Here is a 22,558-nt window from a genome sequence, read left to right on the forward strand (position 1 = left end):
CATTCTGTCCTGCTTGTCCCTCTACTTTTGCCCTTTTTCCTTCTGGAGCAGCTTATTTGACCCAAAAATCTCTGACATTCTGATCTCTGCAGCTTCCTCCTTCCTCTTTCATTAGCCTTGTGATCCCTTTCTGAGATTTATATGCTTCAGACCTGTCAAGAATATTTCCTGGAACACCTCTCTTAGAAAAAGAAAGCTACAGCATATAAAACCTCTTTTGTGGGATTCAAGGGATTTGCAATACAGAGCTGAAGTTTCTGTTAGATACCAGTACCATGTGCAGCCTTTAACCTGCTTATTTTGTGATGGGCTGCTTCTGGTATTCCCAGAGAAAATGAGGAATTCCCAAAGAAACCTTTCCTGCCCCTCCTGTTGTTTCCCCTCACTCTCACCCTGAGTTCTGACCCAGGATAAGAGTGTGGTCTGTGTTTGTGAAGCAGTGAGCAGCACTTATCCAGAGGAACAATAAATAATAATTTAAAACATTAGTTTTCCAATCTAGAGTAGGTGTTGTCCTGAGAGAGGAAGTCCTGAGCTGAAGGATAGAAGGAACTACTTTTAAACAGGATCCTTAAGCTATTCAGGAAGCAAACTTCACTGAGTCTGCTTACTTTGCCAGCCTAAATTGAGATGTGTAACAGGAGAGAGCAGGAAGCATTGCCATAGTCCTGACACTGCATGGATGGATCTTATTCTTTATCCATCAAAATATTTTCTTATGATAATTTTAAAAGAAAAATGTGTGCTGAAGAGACTGAGTAGGAAGATTGAACAGATCCTGGAGCTGAGAAAACATTTTTGAACAGAAGAGAATTATGATTATCTAGTTAGAGCAGAGACCTGTCACTGTCAGTGTCACTGGGTTTTAGCTCAAGCTCTGCTATGATTTATGTTACCTAAATTACACATAAGCCTGATTTGGTATTTAGTTGATGTTCCTAGACGAGAGGGATAGATGGAACCAGAAATCCCTCAAAATCCTATATAAGCTTCTTGGATCAGTTCATAAAAAATAAGTGGGCTTATGTGTCTGTCTGCTTGCATTCTGAGATGAGAGAAATGAAAAATAGGTGAAACCTTGACTTTTGCTCTAAGTACACCAGCAGACAGCAAGAAAACAGTGCTGTTTATTTAATAGTCACTTGCAGCTTACAACCTGTACTGGGGCAAGAGGGAAACTAGGGAAGAGTTCTGACTCAGTAGGACATAACATAAATTTTGCTATTACTATTTGAACCCTCCTGAAACCCATTCAGAGCCCTGGAGTATCCTGCAGCCCTGCAATGGTCTCTGCCATGCCAGAAGTCATCTCTCCTAGGAGCTCTTTACCCTTTTCTCTTAGGAGATCCTTAACCTTTTTCTTCCTTCTGTGAGACTTGATGAATGTTTATCAAATGTGTGGGTGAAAGGCAATATAGATGTGTGCAATGCTTTTTTATTTTTTAATTGGAAACACTTCTCCTTTTATCCCACACTTGCACATAGCTGGAAATATCTCAGTGAAGGGAAATGCTGTGGCTGCAGGCAGTTGTTACCTCCCACTACACAGAATAACCTTCTCTGCTGCAAAATTCCAGGAGATCTGAGGCTGGTAATTCAGCAGTTTCTAAAGTTAATTGAGGCCTTTACTTGCATGATTTAGGTTCAACCTTTCTTTTAAACTTTCTCAAAAAAAAAAAAATAAGTGGACTTGCACTTATTGGGACACTTCTAGGAAGGACATGAAAACATGTAATTAATCAGAACAGCTGGAAAATGTATTCATGAGACTGGTGTTGTCTCAAATATGAGACCAGCTAATAGCATCTAGTATATGCAGATTTCTCAAGACAGCTTGATATAGTTTATAGCAAGTTCATCAAAGACTGCATTAGGAATATCCACCTTCATGGCATGTGTTTCTTAATGATTTGGTTGGGCTGTTTTACAAATCGGATGTGCAAATACCAAAACTACCTTCTAATGCCTGAGAAAAATCAGTCTTTTTCCAAAACCAAAACTGATGTACTGGCATATTAATGGAAGGCAATTCATTCCTCTAGTGGCCGTGTGCCACAGGAGTTGCTGCAGGTGTTACATCTAAAAATTTTCAACAGGAAACATGTTTGGAAACAAATGAGGTCTCTTGGACAAAGAGGAAAGCAGGAGAGAATAAAGGACAAGGATACAAGACCCATCTGGTTACAAGAATGAGACATTAAAGTAAATTAATTTGAAATAGGATGTAATATTCAGAATGCTAATTTCATGTCTCTGTCAAGGAAACTGACTTGAGCATCAACATGCATCTCACAGCCTGGAGCAGAAATAGGTGTGCATGTTGGCTTTAAGCCAGCTGGCATTTCATAAATACCTCTTTTCCTCAAGGCTTGGGTAGCAAGAGTCATGCTTATTAAGGTCCTGTAGAAGAAAGATAATACTGAAATGGTAGATGAAGCTGTATCTGACACAGTAATTTTGCTTGCAGTGCCTGAATTGTTCAAAAGGGAAGTGCAATATATATGTAAGTATTTGTGTGTGAAGAATAACTAACTACACATTTTCAAGTATACTTTGGTTCTGTTTCCCAAGGGGAAGATTAAAATTTCAGAGAAATTACTTTCATCCCTCAGTTTGCAATAATTCAAGTTTATTGCATCACCCATTTTGATAAGGAAGACTAAAATAGTTTTCTATGCTTGCTTTCTGTAAGTGATACTGATAAAATTACATCCTCATCCATTACACAATTGCAATTACACAGCAAAGTTATTTTGATTCACCCAGATCTTGTGGGAAGGAGATCTGGTGAAAGCTGCATCATTCAACATGAAAAATCCTAGGGTGTTTCCACAAATGTCTGATGGTCAGGCAGTACTGCTGTCTGTGAAGCATCTTACTGCTGGGATACATTTAGTTTTATTGCTCTTGGTGCTTACTGATTAGATGGTCTATTGCTGTCAAACTGAGGCTATTTCACTTCAAAAAGTGTTTTAAGACAATTTTGAAATGTTTTGCTTTTCCTGTTAAGTTTGGGAAGTTTTGCTAAAAGCAGAAATAAATTGAACTTGGTCTTAAATGGAACAAAATCATAAGAAAGGTGGTTTTAGTTCTCAGAGATCTAAAGCAAATGAAAAGATAATTTTTCATGTGGGTAAAAAAGGCTGAGGATTAAAAAGGAGTAGCGATGAATGCACCTCCAAGAGATTGAACAGTAAATGTGAAATACCTTCCAGGTGTGGGGTTTCCTAATAGTATCCTTTTAATCAGTGGTAACTAATGGTAATCATGGTAATAAGTGGTTAACAAGGGTAAATAATGGAAGGTTTCTCATTTCACAAAATCTGGTGTGTCAAGTGTTCAAACTGCTTGCAGTCTTTTTTTTGTAATACTCTCTTGAAGCGGATATTACTGCCTGTGGAAAATAGTATTTTCTAATTGGTAGCATTATTATCTATGGTTACTTACTGGTAGAAGCAGCACCCAAATTTGTTATTTGTGGTCTGAACTGGAAATAATCCCATACCTCCCCTCTAATTGCTTTTTATGTGCATCAGAAACACGTTACATTGTCATAAACTATGTTAATATAGGCACAGGTTGTCTTGCTGAATGGGAAGTTCCATTCTTGCTGAATGGAACATTCAGATCCAAGTCCAAATTGATTCAGAGGGGAACAGAAGAATTCAGGCTGCCTGCTGCCAGGATTAGGGGCAGCAAAAGCTGGGATCTGAGTCTGGCTCTGTAACAGAAGCCTGGGAATGTGCTCACAGGTAGAGTCGGTCCTTGGGCTGCTTCCCCAGATCTCTGCCCTGTTTTTCTGCAGGTGTGATGAGTACGTCACACAGCTGGATGAGATGCAGAGGCAGCTGGCAGCTGCAGAGGATGAGAAGAAGACCCTGAACTCTCTGCTGCGCATGGCTATCCAGCAAAAGCTTGCCCTGACCCAGCGACTGGAGGATTTAGAGTTCGACCACGAGCAGTCGCGGCGCAGCAAAGGCAAGCTGGGAAAGAGCAAGATCGGCAGCCCTAAAGTAAGTGAGGAGGCATCAGCCACCGTGCCAAGCATAGACACTTTCCTCCTGCATAGTCAGGGCCCACAGCAACCAAACTTACTGGTCAGCAGTGGCACTCAGAGGAAAAGGTATGCATGCAGTGATCTTTACAGTACAGTGCAGTAGCCAGACTTGCATTAAAGTCGTTCACTGAATTATGAACATAATGATTCCTTTCTTTATTTTTATTTTTTTCTTTCCGTCCTTTGACTGGGGAGAAGGAGGCGGGGAGGATATGAGTATGAAATTCAAAGCCTGGCAACATGTGGTTCTGATCCACCTACTCACTGTTATTTCCTCCTTCTGAATGCAGTGTTTTAAACTATATTCTGTCAGTGTCTCGGTGCATCTTGTATGTCTTTAATATTAAGTGTGAATGTATTTTCTTTAACAAGTTTTCTTTAAGTTTTCCCTAATGAGCATCTGAAATAAAAGAAGGATTGTGCTCTATGAGCATTTTAGTGCTTAATATGAAAGAAGCTGCCTTCCTTTGTTTAGCTCTGGTGCTCACTTGTTCTTTATCAGTGTGAAAAGAATATGGATGTGTTCACTCCGATCAATTTTTCTACACGGGAGCAAGAAACCTTTTGAATGGGATGGCTGCCATTCATAACCTAATGCAAATATTTTGCTGTTCAAGCAGTGAGCTCATGTCTTGTGCCTGCCCCTGCCAAAACTCTCTAGGTGTGGGCATCTCCATGGTTTTGAAGATGAAGGGGACTCTGTTAGAGAGTCCTAGATAATCATCCCCTTTTCTTGTATGCTCTAATCACATTGCAAAATGAAGAGAACAATCAGGGAACCTTGTACAAGCTGACTTGAGGATGCTGAGATACAACCCAACCTCATTTCCTCTTTCTCTAAGGTGAAGGAGGATTTCCAATGCAGGCAAGGTGTCCTGCTCTGGAAATGACATGGGGTGTCAATGATAGTTGATTTTTACCTGTTAAGCAAGTTAAGATGATATTGTCATTCATGAGGCTTTGAAAGGTAATTAAAGTAAAACTCTTTTGTTTCCATATGTATTTTTCTTGGATCTCCTGCAAGACTATTCTCACCTTCCCTTTGTGATCAGAGCCATCCCAGGACTTCAGGGACCTACCTCCAGAAATTATTAAGAGCCCCCCCTCATCCCGCCTCCACAGAATCATATCTTCTGAGGGGCCCCCCTTCCATGAGTGAATTCATCCATGGGCACCGTCTCAGCAAGGAAAAAAGGTTAACCGTGGCCATACCAGGTAAACATTTTTTCCTTGGGTGCATGTGGTGCTGAGTGGTTAGCAGAGCAGGGGACCCTCCCAACACTGCAGATGCAATTTAATTTGGGCACCTTCTTGAAAAGCAAAATGTCTCCTCCTGTGTCACGGGTGGCAGGAGATGACGTTCTGCTGGCAGTGGCCCAAACTGGTTTCAGATGCAGTGTGGAAAGTCCTGCTGTGGTACATGTGGGTGCAGTCCCACTGGCATCCACAGAGGCTGCACCCCTGTGCCTGGGTGGAGCTTAGCCTGCTGGTGGCATTGGTAGTTTCCCCTGGAAGACACAAATCCCATGGGATAGAGGAGTCAGAGGTGTGAGCACCAGCGAGGGAGTGGCTGGCAGTGTGCAGGAGCCTCCACAGCACCCCTCTTCTCACCCTGGAGCATCCAGTCAGGTTTTTCCAAAGGGTGGTGTTCAACTCACAGAAGGCTTTTTTTATACAAATTGAGTCATGAAATTAATCTGTGCAGGAAGGTTTTGCTCTTAATTTCCTGCCAAAACGTAGCATCTGCTTTGAATGAGGCACAGAAAGAAAATGCAAACTGGGATGACATTTCAAAGATGTGATAGCTTTCTCTCTTTTCTCTCTCCTGAGAGAACAGCTAATAATTTCTTATCTTCTGCACCTGAGCAGGACCTTTAGCCTTTAACTGGGCACAGTCTTGTCTGGTGGTAATTTTGTCAATTCTTTGTTTTGAAATATGTTATACACAAAAAACATAAGTAGAAAATATGAAAGCTAAAACCCATAAAAGTAGTTTCTGCTGGAGTAAATGTTTATTCTGGGAAGCTGAGCAGTACCTTGTAGTAGGTTATATTTCCTACCTAGTGCCATCAGTGTCAGAACTGCCTTTAAGTAGTGCCAGGCAAGTAACACCCACTCAGAGGACAAGTAAAACTGCAGAGAGTCTAAACCAGACATTCTCCTAGGGTGTGTTGCAGTAAATGAATCAAAGAGCTGTCTCCTGAGGAGAAAAACGTGGGAGTGGGGGGAAAGAAGCATCTGATATCTCGTGGAACATCACATATGTGTGGACCACAGATTGAGAAACACTGACACAGTCTTTTTGTCCAGTAACAGAGACCAAAGGATGAAGCAGCCTGAGTGGTAGAATTGTCCAGAAAGTTGTTTATCTGGAGTCTTACCTGTCACTTTAGGTACATCTCTACATATTTAAAGTGTAAGGGTCTTGAGACAGGTCACTGATTTATGTTACAGTTGTCCTTATGAATCTGCAATAATCTCAGCCTTCTGAATGTATTTGTCAGAATTTTATATCATCACATGCTTTAGTCTCAGCCTGTGAAACTGACAGGTCCAAACCTGAGATTTTCTGAGCATTCAGATTTCAGTGTTGGCAGGACAAGGTTAGTTCAGGATTAAGCAGGGAATTATTCATCATTGTTTTTACCAGTTTCTGAAGATTTCTTACTGTTGTTAACAGATGAAAGGAATGATGCACCAAGTAGGATTTTTTGCCATCTGTCTAATTATCTATTTCCTGAAAGTAAGGAACAGTGAAGAATGTTATTCTGCTGCTTTTATTAAGAATGTTTAAAGCCTTGTCTCACAAAGAGCTTTTGTTCTCAGATGAGTTTTGCAGTCAAGCAAGGCAGCAAAAAGCGTAGCAACCCACACCTGCTTCTTCATTAGAGAGGGTGCAAAAAAGTAGCATCCAAACTCAAACGCTGTGAAGCAAAGTGGAGCTTGGCTTGAGGCTGAGTCCCCAGGAGCAGAGTGAGAATTAATCAAATCTACATAAAACAGAAACACGTTTTGATTTTGTTCTTTTAAATTTGTGAATTATTTCCTTCACAAGGATTTTTCACCTGTGTGATGTGAGAGCTTCCCTATCCTTTCATGAGCTCCCAGGCATGTGGGGACTGGGAGGCTTTAACTGGCAATGTGTTTGCTTGGAGATGGAGACCAAGAGCCAAAATAGCTGAAGTTGGTGGCAGGACAAGCAGGGCAGGTTCCTCTGCCCCATGAGCCCTGTGCCAGTAGCGAGCTGTGCCTGTGTTTCTCTTGCTCCTTCTTCTGGACTTGGTGCTTGGCACAAGAGGCTGCTGCTGGATACCTGGAGAGGGAGAGATGATTTAGGGCAGAGGAAGAGGAGCTGAATTGAAGACCTCTTAAGCAAGAGATTGTCATGTCCTGCTCCATTTCCGCTTGAATGCCTTCGGCTTTAGATCAGCCCGCAGGTACCTCTGACACAAAGCTGAGGCAGCACGACTTGATCTGGGCTTCCTAATTGAACTAATGGCTCCTAACTGCCTGCAGGGGCTAAAAATACCACTGGGGCTCTTCCAAAGTATCCTGTTCCGTTTCTCCTAGGTAATGGCATGCATTTAACTTTGTTCTTTGTTTCTTCTTTGCTTCTGTTCTGCTGACATGTATTTTTAATCTTTCAAGTCTTTATGCTTCTGATAACAGCCAGTATGTGCCCAGCACAATTCTAGCCCACCTTTGGATGAGTTTGTATTTGTTTTCCTAACTACATGAAAAAGTCTGGGCATATAGAAAGCCTAGTGCTAGGTTTGGCAGTGTGTAATCACTGCCAAATTACCTTTCCTTGTGTTGTGTTCAAACTCCTTGAATATGAAGTCAATAGGTGCCTCTTAATATACTACAGTCCCAAATACAAAATATGGGTCTCTCAACCTCTTTGAGGAAAAAACAAGACTAAAAAGGTCTCCTGTAGTATCTGTCTTGACAACACTCTTTTCCCTGCCAGATACTTTAGCGTGGCAGTTCCAAAAGTTGAATATAAAGTTCTGCTATTTTAGCTTAAATTTGAATCAAGATCCTTATGTAGAAGATGGACCTGAAGTAAAAGGTTTCCCAACAGGTTATGAGAAGGACAGTTACCAGTGGCTGCAGTTCTCCCTCAGGGTCACCAACAAACCACCTGAGAATCTCCTTTGTTGGAGCGCTGTCCAAACAAAGTGTGGCGGATGCTTCTTTCCCCTATTGTTTATGCTTAGTATTTAAAATCCCACACAGGAAAACACTGTAAAAAGTAAAGTATTTTATATTTTGAAGGAACGCAGATCATGAGATCATAATGAGCAATCCTTCCTTTTATAGAAATCTGTATGGTCATATCTATTTTATTTTATCACAATAGAAAAAGGAACGTAGCAGCCTTAAATGTAACAAATTTCCCTCAGATTCCAAGCCCAGCTGAGGTCAGATATTTGTTTGACCCAAGCTAGGATAGACCCATGGATTTCAAGAGAACCATGCCAGTTTGCTATGATCAAAATTGTGTATTTTTGTAGGGCTTAATTGTTCTTCATTGTTACAAATCATTTCATAAAATGCCTCTTCTAAAAACCTCTGAAAAAACCCCAAAAAAGAAGAAATCTGCAAAATTTGGTGGTTTTGTGGGGTCACTCATTTCTGAAAGCACATTAAATCTGAAAGCACGCTTGCTTTTCAGCTGCCTTTCAAGAGTGATTTACAGCCTGGCATTTAATTCCCACAAGAAGAGACTGATGTGGAAGATAAAGACAGCACAAAGAATGCCACATAATAGTACAGCAACTGCTCAGGCACTGAGCTCACCACCTACCATACATAATTAAGGGTATATAATAGTTACTCTTACTGAAAAAATAATCCAAGATTAATTTCTGACGTAGCTCTATACTTTCAGCAAATCAAATATGAGTCACAATATGATACAAATAACTAGCTCTTGTTTGTTGGTTTGCATTCTTACCATAAAATTTAGCTTCATTTGTAAAAACTCTATCCCAAAGGCAATTCCTAGAGTGTCACCAAGAATTAGCTTACAGCATCTGTAGGTGGAAAGTATTTTTAAAGCTAACAAGGAAAATTAAAATAAAAAATTTCAATGATCTAAACATTGAGGTCCTAGGAAGTCTTACAATTAAATCTTTAAGCTGGAGCTCAAGGGAAATTGCTGAAGAGTTGTCTTTGCTACTTGCCTTTACACTGAGAGTGGTTTAAAATGTGAAGAATAGGTAAGAAACCTGGGTGTGCATTGATCTGTTTGATGTAGCACAAACACAATTTAACACAACAAGGATCAGAGGGTCTTCTGACTAGGGTGGTACTTAGTGTTATAGGGAATTAAGGGCTTTTGATTGGCCATGTGAGGTATTAAGTAACCCCTCTTGGCTCAAGGGATGAGGAATACACTCTCATGCTATTTTAAAATATTTGTTCTTTCTGGATTTTGAGCTTTTCAGAAGTGCAGTGTTTTAGATGTGACTTTCCACAATATTCTATAAAAGATTATTCTTTGTGCAATCAGAAGCTCATGTTCCTTCTGAATTTTTCTTTAAATAACTTTAAACTGGAACTTTGCATTTGGGGCAAGATTGTTGGTTTTGCCCCTCCTGCTTGCTTCATCTTGCTTAAGTAGTGTGAAGAGATGGGAAATCCTCTTCAAAAGGTGTGTTGTGAGTAGAAGCTCCCTTCCATTTTGGATGCAGAGGTTGGGAAAATGAGCAGAGATTTTTCAGGCTGATACCTCTCTGCAGAGGAAGCTGTTTGGAGAGGTGTGCCTGTGTACAGGCCAGGGAAATACATTTTTGATAGCAGGTTTGTGTCCTTTCCTTGTGTGATGAAAAGGGTTTACATTCAAGGTCTTTAGCTGTGTACATTTTTTGTTTGTTTAGGAGTATTTTACCAAAACCAGTTTCAGCTTTGCTTTTGAGCTGAAATACCAATGAAAGTGCCTCACAGATTTCTAAGCCTTGCTGCTGTAGGCATTGCTCCAAAACTCAACTTTGCTTTTTTATGCACATCTCAATTTTGAAACAGCAGGACTGTCAGAAATCTGCACACAGAAAGCACAGCTTCTTTTAGAAATGGTTGTGGAGGAAGTCCTTTGAGGAACACTGTCAGCTCAGAAATGAATTTTGCCAGGGGGGTGTTTTGTAGATCTTTGTGATTGCTCAGGTTACACAGTGAGGAGTTTTAAATATTTCTTATTTCTCTTTTGGGAATGAATTTTATAGATTGATGAAGAGGAAAACCAACATGATTAGCATCTAGATACTCCTTTCTGTGCTGATTTTAAGTCAGATAATTTTATAATGAGCTCTTAACAATGTGAATTTTTCTGTACGTTAAGTGAAAGAGTTTATTCTTGAAAAGCAGGACAGGTGGTTAACCAAGCCACCGCTATTATATAAGATATGCAGCCATATAATATTTAACTAGTCAGGCTGAACTGTTCTGAATTGTTCTCTCAGGAAAGTTTGATTTCCTTCATCCAACCAATCCAAAGCATGGAAGTTCTTCAGAAACATTATTTTTTAAAAAAATCCCCACAGCTTTATTCTGGTAACACAAATTTAGTCTGAGTACAAATTGCATTTTGCTTCATTAGAGATCCACGGACGATCCTTCCAAGAAAGTATGTTGTATTTTTATCTCCTGGGAATGTACTTGTGTTGATGATGATCCTGTACCTGCAAGATGTCTCTGAGCTTGTGCAATCAGACAGGCCACTGGCTGTTGTGAGAGTCATGAAATATTGGTTTAATCTGTCTCTGTTCTTCATGAAAAATGGATTTTATGTGTTTTGAGTAGGTTTTTTAAAAAGTCACTTGTAAGGGTTTTTTTTTTTAAACCTGAATATGATGCTCTTCACAAAAGGGATAATTCAATCATTATTTACTTATTATCTATGTTCTCTTTTTTTGTTCTGCATTGTCCTGTTTTCTTTGGGTTCTGTAAACATGCCATATTTGTGTGTCTGTGTGTGTTCATTGTTTGATGAGCAGTGTCAGTGCATATATACAGATCCATGTATATATCTTCCTGCTCTCAGGGCCATGTCCTGCATCTGATATGCTCATTTAGCTCAGCTTAATGAGCAGTGCATATTTATGCCACTTCAAGCATGGTGTGTTGTCCCTGTGGAGGCCATTTTGAATTTGAGGAACAGTGTCCTTGCCAAGGACATTGGTTGGCTGTAACTGATGAAGAATTCAGCTGGCTAAATGTACTTTTACCTCTTGGTGCCACTGTGAACAGGACCTTTTCACTCTGTGCTTTTCCTCTCTTGCATTTAGCTTTCCAGTTGCCACTGATGAGACCAAACCCATACATTTCATGCTGATCAACATAATTTAGCTACTTCAATATGATTTAGCTATTATGGCATGAATTCACTGCAGTTCTACAAGTTTAGTTTGTTTTTATTTATGTTTTTTCACTTTATAAAGAAAGCAATCCTGAAATAAAATCTGTTTTTCATAGAAGCCCTAATTTGTTTGATAAGACATTAAACAATAATAATAATAAAAAAGGCTGCAGTGAAATCCATGCCTTACTGCTGTATATTTTCATTAAAAGGTTATTGACATTTCTCTCTCTGTCTAAGCTATGACATCATTGCTGGATGGAATGGTTTACATTAGCATCATTTGTTGAAGTTCTCCAGTGAAGTCTTATTTAGACTTCTGTTTGCTTGTTTGTTTTTTTTTGTCTAGCTAAACAAGTACACAGATGACACATCAAATCTTTAAGGCTTGATATTTGTTGCTTTCTCTGAAAATTTTAGGCTTTGGAATCCAGTTCTATCAATTAGCTAAAACAGAGATTGAAATATCCTTACAATGTTGGTGACAAAAGTCATCCATCTCTCTCTTCTTTTATGACAAGATTTGAAGCAGTTTCATGACTTGCTGATTTTTGCTATCAAATAGACAGGAATATTCAATATTGTGCTTTTTGCCTCATAAATTAGGCAAAAGGGAAGTGAGTCTCTGTTTAAATTAGACATGCTGACAGTTTAGCTCTGTAATAGAGCAGTTCCTTGGGATGTTGTGGTGTTTGGAGGAAGCTCACAACAATTCTTAAAACCAGACTAGTGTCCTTGATTGTAAGTATCTCCCTGTCTGCATTTTTAGAGGTGTAAGAACCTTCTAATTGTAACTTACATTGTTTCTTTCAAAGCCTGCTAAAGTTACTGTTCCCACTGACTTCAAACTTTGGATCAGGCCCTTCTTTACCCATGTAATAGTGCAAGTATTTTTGCTCTGGATGATTTTGTGACCTGAAATGTGTCCTTATGTTTCCATGGTAAACAACAAGATTGAAATGTGATGATTTATGTAATTTTAAGACCTTTCTTTTCCTCTTTTGAAATGTTTAAAATGTGTGTGTCTTTTAGTAAGTGTTTCATGAATCATCAGACCTTTCTAAATGTGCTTTTTATGAACTGTATATGAAAGAAAGGAACTGAAGATATATTTTTCAGCTTGTGCCATTTCCATTTCTGCTATTTTACTAACCCATTATTTAGCTTCTCAGTAGATTTAATGAGGAATTATTTAAAGCATTCACAGAAAACCATTTGAGAAATAACATAAGCACGTCGTGATATAGAAAGTGTGAAAAAGGCTACAGAGCTGACAAGGAACCTCTTAATGTTCAGAGCCTGTAACTGGAGAAAAATGCATTTCACTAATTTTGTTAACAATGAGGTATTATTTCTTTTTTAAAAGCTATTCTTAATATGAGCTACAGGAAAAGGCAAGGCTGGGAAATGGCTTTGTCACTATACTTTGAGCTAGCAGGCACATTACCACTGAAACAAGTGAACTGATGGGGGAACAGCTCTCTAGATTTTGGACAATTCAGGTCTAAAAGGAAATTACAGGTGAAGTCAAGCAGAATAAGGAAATTAAGGGTAAAAGCACTCCATATAGCATAGCTGCTGTATGGATGAAAGAACTCACTAGGACGGGGAACTCACTCAGCCAAGGAACCTGACATGTTCTGGAAAGCCCCTGAATCAGTGACCTACTAAACCTTGATAGGGCTGTCTGTGCTGTGTGCCAGGCAGGGCCTGAAGTGGTTAGTGATGCCCCATGAGTCTGCCTGTGGAAATCACCAAGACAGACAGCATTTCCCCAAATGCCAGAAGAAAATAGCAGTTAAACTCCCTACCTGTTCTTACTCTTGAGAGTATTTAACAGCAAGCCCTCTGTTAGGTTAACTCTGCCTGATCTTGTCCTAAAGTGCCCAGAGGAGCAGGAGCAGAAAGAGGGCCTGTGTCAGGAGCTTGTGATTGTAGAAACAGTGGGACATTCCTGACCCTGCTTTGCAAGAAAATGAAGATGGGCACAGGGAGATGACAGGAGATGAGGATTTTACATGCATCTTTGGGCAATGTAAAGATATTGGTAGTAATGGGAGTTCAGCAGCGTGCTCACATCTCTTATTCTTCAAATAGTTTTTAAGAAGACTAAGAAGTCAGTAGTGGAAGAATTAATTGTTGTTGCAACTTCTCCAATTAAAAGTAATCTAAGCTATTAAGCTTCCTGCATAGCAAGCTTAAGATGTGAGTTACCTGTGTACTCACACTCTCAACATGGGAATTTCATAGTAGGTTATCTTTACCATGAAGAAAGCTGAAAAAGACACTTGGTTGACACATTTCTCTATCTCCAAGCTGTGATCCATTATTCAGTTTAATGGAACTGAGGTAGAATTGAGACAGTGGGAAATCACACATAATGTGGGTGCTGGAAAGTGTGCAGGAGCTAAGCAGCACCTGGTGAACTTGATTTGGCTGCCAGCGTGCAGCAGTGCCAGGATGGGGCTGGCCCTCATGGAGTGGTAGAATGGACCTGCAAAAGGGCCAGTCCTCCTGCTCTGCTCCTTTGGCTCACAGGACAAGCTGAATCAATCCTGCTCTGGGCAAGCTGGAGTTAATTAGGCCAGCCAGGCTCCAGGTGGAGCCCCAGTGGCTGCTCCACCAGAGCCCTCTCCTTCCAGGGCAGCCTGCAGGAACATGGAGCTGTGTCCACTTTTCAGCTGACAGACTGATCTGCTGGGGCTGTGTGTAGGGCAGAGGTAACTGTGTTATTTACAGACTCAAACTGACCCTGGGAGCAGGAGAAGGGAGACACTCATCTAATCTTTGACCTGGGTCATTGTTTGTGGCTTTTTCTGAAGGTAAGTCACAGCTGTCCTCTCACCAGCTGTTCTTTGTGATAACTATTACCTCTTAAAGGTCCCTCTTATTCTTTGTGATAACTATTGCCTCTTAAAGTTCCTCTTGGCCTTGAGGAAGTTCAAAGTTTTCTTGGCATTCATTAGAAAAAGTGAAGATAAATTATAAATGAAAACAGCTGTCAAATAATTGTATAAACTTATGTCCTTGTCACTCCTGTAGATAAGCAGTTTGAGGACTTTTTTCATCCTGTCAGATTGCAGCTTGAAAGCATCTCAGCAAGGAGAGCAAGCATCTTGGTACCCTCTGCCCCATTCTTCTTGACATCTCACATTTGTCTTTTGGTTGGAAATTTTCCTTGTTTCTCACCTTTGAGCAGAGAGGATTGATTTATTGTCTTTGTAGGTCTTGCTCTGTGATGTGACACATTTTTACATCTGCACAACTAGAAGGCAGCTGATCTGTTCTTTGCCCAATAGTTTCAACTCATGCCCAGTACTTTCAACCCCTTTATTCTTTCCCATTAAATTGACATTTCAGGAATGAAAACAATTTGTGACCATATTAATGGAGACAGCTTCTCTTGGCAAGTAGATTTTCAATAACAGCTTCATAGACATGTTATCAAATTCCTCAGACTTGGTGGAGCAAGTTCAATTGACATTGGGTAGCCTAACACAAAGTCAGATAGCCTGAAAACTTTTACCTAGGAAAGAAGGAGTTTCTGTTGGCCTGAAGTGTTTAATGGGATACTAGGAAAGGTTTGTTTTAACAGACTGAAAAAGCCCCAGTCTCACATTTGGTCATAAACATTTATTGACAGATTTTCATTTATCAAGAACAGATTTTTCCCAGTGTTTTCATATCAGAAATGCAAAATATGTAACTGTACCTGTTGATTGGTTTGCTATTTGGCTCTCTATGTTACCCTTTCAGATAAAAGAGGAAAAACAATTTCATTGATTAACTGAACAAAGTGCAGTTAAAAGTCTTTTATGCTTATCTTGGGATTCTGAGTAGTCTTGCTGTTTGAGAGCACTGTGTAGAGATTAGGAATTTACTGAGAGTCAAAATGTGCCGAAATGTTCATTGCAGTGTGCTGGGTCCTGAGCAGGTGGGACTGGAAATGCTTGAATGTAGATTTTTCACTGAGGACATTGCTGATGTCAACAGAAGGCAAGCCCATCTCAGACACAAATAACCCAATAAAGCAGACCTGTGTTGGTTAGAGTCACCCAGTTCACAGACTGGAGGGCAGAGCACATCTTGTGACACCAGGGAAATGTGTTGGTTTTGTGGCTGAGCCAAAGGGAAGCACAGGAAAATACTATCTTTTTGGTGAAATTTGCTCTCAGCAGATAATTTATAGAATTGATAGCGGCACATTCAGTGCTCATGTGAGCAGATGTGGTTTCTCTGAGCCTGTTTTTTTTTAAAATGCTCTTATATCAGGAGCTGATTAGCCTGATTAGGACTAGGCATTAGGTTCCAAAGAAAAATCAGCAGTGGCTAATCTGGGAGAGAGGAAATCTCGGAGCCCTTTACATCATCTTTGTACAAGTGGCTAAAATGTCAGGAACTGAAAAATTGAAACAGGACTAACATATAGCACAAGTCAAAGCTCACATTTCCAATAGAGCCAGGGGTAGGTGTTGTTGGATAGTGTCACAAGTCCTGCTGAATTCAGTGAAAAATGGCATGTGAATTTCTGGCATGTGTACAATAGCTCCTCTTTGCCATCTCTGGTTGAAATGAGCGCTAAAATTAATTTCTTTGTTTTAGGTTTATGGAATTGTTAAAGGACTTGAGATCAGCCAACTCATTCCCTGCCCCAAAGTGGTTTATTTCCTAACAGCAAGTGAAGATGATGGGGAAATAAGATTGTCTGTATTTAATAACTTTATTGATGATTTTCTTGGTGATAGTGTCAGAAGACAGAGCAAAAAGTGTTATCTGTGTCTGTACCCCAAGTACCTTCTACATAAATGACAGATTGTCCTTTCACTCTGTGGCTTGACTGACAGGCCCTGATAATTGAAAAGTACAAGTAACAGGGGTCTTTCAATGTGATTTTAAAATTTATCTTTACTTTTTTTTTAGTAAAAACGAACATGTCTTTCTTACCTTGTCTTTATGGCATGTGACAATAGAATTAGTAAAGACTTTTTGGAAACTTTTAACCTTCCGCAGAATATTTCAGAAAGAAACAAACATTTCCTTAATACAGGCAGGAGTTCCTTAGTAGAAAGAAGTCATTTTATGATTGTCATGACATTAGAGAAGGGTGTTATAAATCCTCCAAAATACTTAAAAGGATTAAATATAGAAGGAATAAAGTTAGCTCTCGCACAGCTACTTGGACATAAGCAGATAAGAAGCTCCTTTGAATTTGAAATGTGTCTATGTAAGCCATATGCATTCTGCTTAGCTCTTTCCTAGCATAATCCTCAGAAACTTCACTCCTGGAGGATGTGGGAGGACGATTCAGTCATCTTAAGACATGTGGATCACTAGATCTGGTCCTGATGTGAACGTGAGCCAGACTGCAAAAGCTTTGCTGACACCAGCTAGAATAGTGTTTCACACAAAGTCAAGGGAGTATGCTCACTGAAATATTATTATCCAGCTTGCATAATCCTCCCAGAACCTGGCTCACTATTGAAGCATTCTGCCAAATGTAGCAGATCAAGATGCATCATAAAATATTTGCACCATGTTTGAGATATTAGAACAGGATCATAAATCAGGCATTTGTGTTGTTCTGGGAAAGCCTGTCAGGACAACTTCTTCTGTATTAGTGAAACCTTTCTGCACCTTTTCATCACACAGCATTCTATTCTGTATTTCTTTCCTCACTGATGACCTTGTATACCCTATCAGGCATGACTTTACTTTGGACTTCTGCAAACTATTTTGTTAAGAATAAAGCATTAATTAAATTTTTTTGCCATCATTTTCTGTCTGCAGTTATCCTGATCTGTCTGTTTCTCAGACACCTCTTCTTTTAGTTGAGCTTTGTGCTGAAATGACAGGCCCTTCTATTCATGACTCAAATACATTGCCAACTCTTGCACTCCTCTGCTAAAAGATGTAGTGAGGACTGTAGTGACAATCCTGGTAAATGAGAGTGCCAGAGTGTTCTTTCTTACTCCATTTCTGGTGCCAGCACAAACTCTGGTCTTATTTTTCTAGAAAATAGGTTCCAAACCCTTCTTCTCTGTGCTGAAGCAGGAAGAAGCCAGTGATTTGGGTGCACTTGCTTCTTACCCACTGGAGGTCAGCACAGATCTTCACAGGAACTAGGGAGAGGCCCTGTGGGCTGGCATGGAAGGGAAATGTTATAACAGTGGATATGATGCTCAGTGTGCTATGAAGATGTGTTCCTCTGCAGTACCTGATGTCAGCTCAGCACTCTTGGCAGCAAATTACTTGTGTGTTCTTCTATTGATTGAGGTAAAGAATAGAAGGGGGTTTTGAAACACATCTACATTGTAAAGAAAAATGAATATTGGCATTGAGCTTTAAGTGGTAACCAATTAAAAAAAAAAATCAAATTCTTTCCAAGTACGTGGAGTTCCCTTGTCTTGTTTTTATGGTTTAGGGGAAAATAACCCTGTTCCATCAAACAGGTTGAGAATCAGGTTGCAGCAGGCAGGAAGGATGACAGGTCTGCAAGTCCTGCTGGAGACAAAAAATAATCTCCAGTAATTTTTCATAGGCTCAGAATTTCACCCATAGATTCTAATGTTTGAAAAGATCCGGATGTGTGACAATCTGAATCACACAGACAGTGGAATGAAAGGCCAGAATGCTGCAGGGAAAAAGAGAAATTCTTGAGATCTGGAAATCTCAGTAAACACTACTGACTTAGAAAGCAGGGTTGCCTTGTTCAACTACTTCCATGAAGCCCCACAAGTATTATCCAGTCTAAAGCTGTCTTCATCTTTTGAATGTCACAGGAAAACGTAGCAATGAAGGATTATTTGACTTCACTGTTATTTAATAAATAAGGAACCATAATACAGCTTTGCAAGTGGTTAATGTGGAACGTTCTTTGACAGGGAATTGATAAAATAATTGAGACAAAACAGTGAAACTGACTGTATCAAGTTCTCCCTTTTTCCTACAAAAAACCCCAACCTCACAAGTGTTGTTCAGAAATTGAAAAAATTTTCTTAGAGCTCTTTCTTGTATTGTTGTAATGAGATGACATAATTTTTTTATATGGATATAAGTTTTTTGGATAAATTTTGAGTAGCTTTATTGACACTTTTCATATTAGATGTGAGCAAAACAAGATGATGAGCAGAAGAATGAGAAGTACCAGGTTTAAACCCACATCCTGAATACAGCCCCATTACTGCTGTCTGCTTAAACCAAAATTTGTCAGTGCTAAGGGAAAACAAACAAAAATGTTTCCAGTGCTCCTTCTGAAAAGGAGAAAAAGGCAAGAGCCAATGTCACTGCTATCAGAAAAAAGGTGTTTCTGTCAGATAAGGCACCAAGAGCACATTCCTCACTAAATCTCTCCCTGAGATGCCTAGCCTGTGTAGTGCTGTTACTAACCCTTGCTCTGTAATCTCTCTGTATATATGTCTAATTTATCAGTTTCTTGTAGATTGTCAGCAGCCTGCTGCCTCCATACCGCCACACGGCTCACAACTAGCCAGGGGGCCAGATTGCCAGACTGTCAGGTAAACTCCACTAACTCTCCTCTCTTTGCACAGAGCTGCATGCATGCCTGCCACCCCCCTCCTCCTCCTCCTCCTCCTCCTCAGACAAAAGCTCTTCACTTTTTCTCTAACAGCAAACCTTTAACAGCTTGAGGAACAGTGGTAATTTCTGCAGTGACAGCACCAACATGAGTCACAGCATTCATGCACTTGCTTCCCTCTAAAAATATGGAAAAAATGCCAAGCTGGATCTTGCAGCCCTCATTTGATATTTTGATGCAGTTTCTCAATGATGCCAAAGTAGTAATGAATTTATTTTGTTGCTAGAAAGATTTACTGGAATAGGGGACTTTTAATTTCAGGGGTAGGTGCAGGCTTCTCTTTGGTAAGGTGGCATTTTAAAGGCATTTGTGAGATTTTAGCAGCCACTTCTAAGTTCTCCCTGACTTGGAAACTCAGACCTAAGGCAATCAGTTTTTAATCTTGTTTTTAAAAGTAAACTCCTGGTGTCCTTGCTCATAGGTGGTGCAAAGGCCACATCATGCTTCTGGAATGGCTGGGTTAATCAAGGCACAACCCCAAACCTAAGCAAAGCAAAAGGACATTACAACGATTTTATCTGTTCATGGCACATTCTCTGCTAATATTCACTTATGTCCATGCTCTCACTTGAAATAATTTACATTGTTTTTAGGCATTTGCCTGAACTGCAGTAACCAAGTTAGTGCCTTTCTTTTACTGCCTACAAAGTGGAAGTACTATTATCTTCTTTACTATGTAAGAGCAATATGAAAATTTTACTGAGAAGTTGGTGTAAACTCATTATCACTGGAAAGTATAATTTACTGATTTGCAGTTTGGAGTTCTACAGCTCACTGAAAAAAATTACAAATTACATTTAAAATCCTTAATATGCTGGTAAAGTGATGCTCCTGTATTTTAGATGTTAGACCAATTTGAGATTAGCAATAGGTGCTTTTGGACACATGGAAAGTTGACATCAACACATCTTATTTTAACCCTATTAATTTAATTAAAGGCTAGTCTGTTCCTTCCAGAACTACTCTCCAGTGATGAATATGCTCAAATACCATCCCTCTCTACATGCAAACTAACAATTGCTTCTGTAATTTTAAAATATCTTCTCAGAAATCTGCAAACATTACCTTGTTCTGAAAATTAAAATATGGTTAATATTTTAAAAACTTCAGATCAGTCACCCTACAAACAGCACACACCTTACACACTTAGCTGAAAAACTGACTTTCAGGTGGCTATTGTTTTTTACCACTAGATTTGTACTTGTCTGGTGAAGTCAAAACAACACTGATTTTAGTATTTTCACACTGCTGTCTTGCTTGCCTCAGCCACATCACCTGCCCAGCTCTGTAAAGCAGTGAAGCATAACAATAGATTTAATGCAAGTCAGCATGATGACATAAATTGTTGAGCTGTTTAAATAAAGTAATTGGAATCTGGAGTAAAATTTGAGGGCATTTGAAGACCAATTAGACTTACTAAGGTTTGGATTTTCTAAATGCAGCAGAGAAGGAAGCCAGGAGCTTGTCCCACCATTCCTTGTCCTATGATTGTCCCTGAAGTCACTCATTTTAAGAGAGAGCTGTGCTTGTTTTTTCTAGTCTCCAACACAATTCTTGCAATAATGTGACCTCTGAGTGGCATTTCAGCCAGGACTAAACAAGAGCTGGTTAAGGCTTGTGCTTCACACAGATGTTTTCCACATCCTGCAATATCTAATCATGTTCAAACCAGTTAATACACCTGACCATAGCACAGATAGATTCACAGAGAGCTTTCCCTCATTCATTAGCTATACTATGGTTTTTAACTGGGACTTGATAACTCTGGCATCTTTAGGAATTGTGATTCCAGCACACAGGCTTTGGTAAATCTCACTACATAAGCAAGGTAGTTTCAAGCCAAATGAGACTCCAGGACAGATGTAGTCAATTCATTTTAGCTTTACATTGGTCTTTTTGCTTGAATCTGCATGTTTCAACTGAAACTTGATTGGAGGATCTGTGAGAACTTTCCTTTTTAAAATTAAATTGATGCAACAGTGCCCAAAAGTCTCACTCTGCCTTGCATGCATCACCTCAGTTTCTAGGTCCAGGGATATGGGGCAAGCAACCAAATCCAGGCCTGCCCTGACAATGACTAGATGCTGTTCCCCCTTCCCTGGGGTAGCACCTGTAGCTGTCTGTCTGATGGACTGTATTGGACAAGACCAAAATATTGCCATTGTCCAATATCAAAAAGAGCATGCCCATGTTTGGATTGTGTTCAGGTTTCTGTTGAATGCACTGAAAACCTCATTTTCATTATCAAAGGCCAAAACTCTAGGCCCAAATTATCTATTAAAAAAACAAAAACAAACCACAACTCCCCAGTACCTCAAATTAAATTAATAATGTAAAGTAATACAAAATAATGCTTTTATTTATATAAAGTAGGAAATAAATTTTTAAAAGGGTAAAATATGCAACGTAACACATGCAAAATTTCTGCATTCTGAAAATATCATTGGTCTGTTTGTATTTTCCTTTGGTGATTTGTTACAGTTACAATCAATGCCAGACAATGTTGCATGTGAATGACATCTCTAAGCCAGAACAGAGTACTTACAAACACTGAAGGGCTTTGCACACCATTTTCCAGTTAATTTTAGAAATACATGATTAGTATTTTGAGTGCCAGGGAAATAAAATAGAAGAGCTGCATAAAGCCAGACAATAATAGTAACACAAAAAAATTGCACAGACTTTATTCATCAATTGAATGAATACATCCCCAAATGACACTGGCATTTAAAGAGATGTTCACAAAAAGTCTGTAAAAAAACCAAATGTTTTTAAAACTACACATATCCCATTGGGTGAATGTAACAATGTTCTTCCTTATTCTCTGTTTATAGTCAAAAACTCAAGTTCTTCCATGTCTCTGTCTTGCTTTGTGTTATTAATCTGCCCTGCCATCCTCTGCTGTCTGTGACTGCCAGTGTGTCTGATAGCTCAGCTCCAGGACCTGCTGCCACCAGCACCTCTACTGCCATAAAAAGCACATTGAATGCCACGTGTCACTTGCTGATTCTGATACATTTTTAGTTTATGTACTGCTACAGCAAATCTGCATTAATGAACTGGATGAATTGTGTTTCTGAAGAGAGAAAGGTATAACAGCAGAGTTTTAGAAAAAGATTTGAATCTATTGGAGCTGCAGGTGATGTGTTTATGTATGCTACTATAAAGGTGCCTGATAGCCCTGACGTTTTTTTTCTCTTCCTAGTGCCCTTAATATTTATTATTGATTGAAAAGGAGATAGCGAGACAAATTTTTCTATTTCTTCTGTGCACATTTCAAAGTGTGTGTGTATTTCAAAGTAAGAAGCAATGCAGAATTACCAGGAGAAGAAAATTAATATAACTCCAAGCACAGTGCTTAGAATTGCTAATCTGAGCATAGCCTGGGATAGTGTGTAGTACAGCTTTTACAGTCATGGCTGGCTCTGTACTGAAGGTCATGCCATAAAGCTGTTTATATTTGTGTAGGGGAGAATCTTATGTGTCTCAAGGAAGTTCTTTCAGGTCACTGATGCTGTACATAACTAATTGCAACTGCATCCATTTC

The 22,558-nt window shown here is 39.5% G+C and overlaps 1 protein-coding gene across 8 annotated transcripts in view; it reads left to right on the forward strand.

The window, feature by feature from the left end:
* The window catches only part of BICD1 (BICD cargo adaptor 1), a 172,066-nt gene that overhangs the window by 141,621 nt on the left and 7,887 nt on the right, over window positions 1-22,558 (forward strand). The window contains exons 7-9 of one of the 8 annotated variants that reach the window (XM_066549533.1): window positions 3,806-4,123; window positions 5,082-5,272; window positions 18,856-18,931. In XM_066549533.1, coding sequence (XP_066405630.1) covers window positions 3,806-4,123; window positions 5,082-5,272; window positions 18,856-18,931 — 585 coding nt within the window. Of the gene's footprint in view, window positions 1-3,805; window positions 4,124-5,081; window positions 5,273-18,845; window positions 18,932-22,558 lie in introns of those variants that run through there. The other 7 variants (XM_066549534.1, XM_066549532.1, XM_066549536.1 and 4 more) reach the window with 7 other exon arrangements.

Source organism: Molothrus aeneus, chromosome 5, assembly GCF_037042795.1.
Source record: "Molothrus aeneus isolate 106 chromosome 5, BPBGC_Maene_1.0, whole genome shotgun sequence".
NCBI lineage: Eukaryota > Metazoa > Chordata > Aves > Passeriformes > Icteridae > Molothrus > Molothrus aeneus.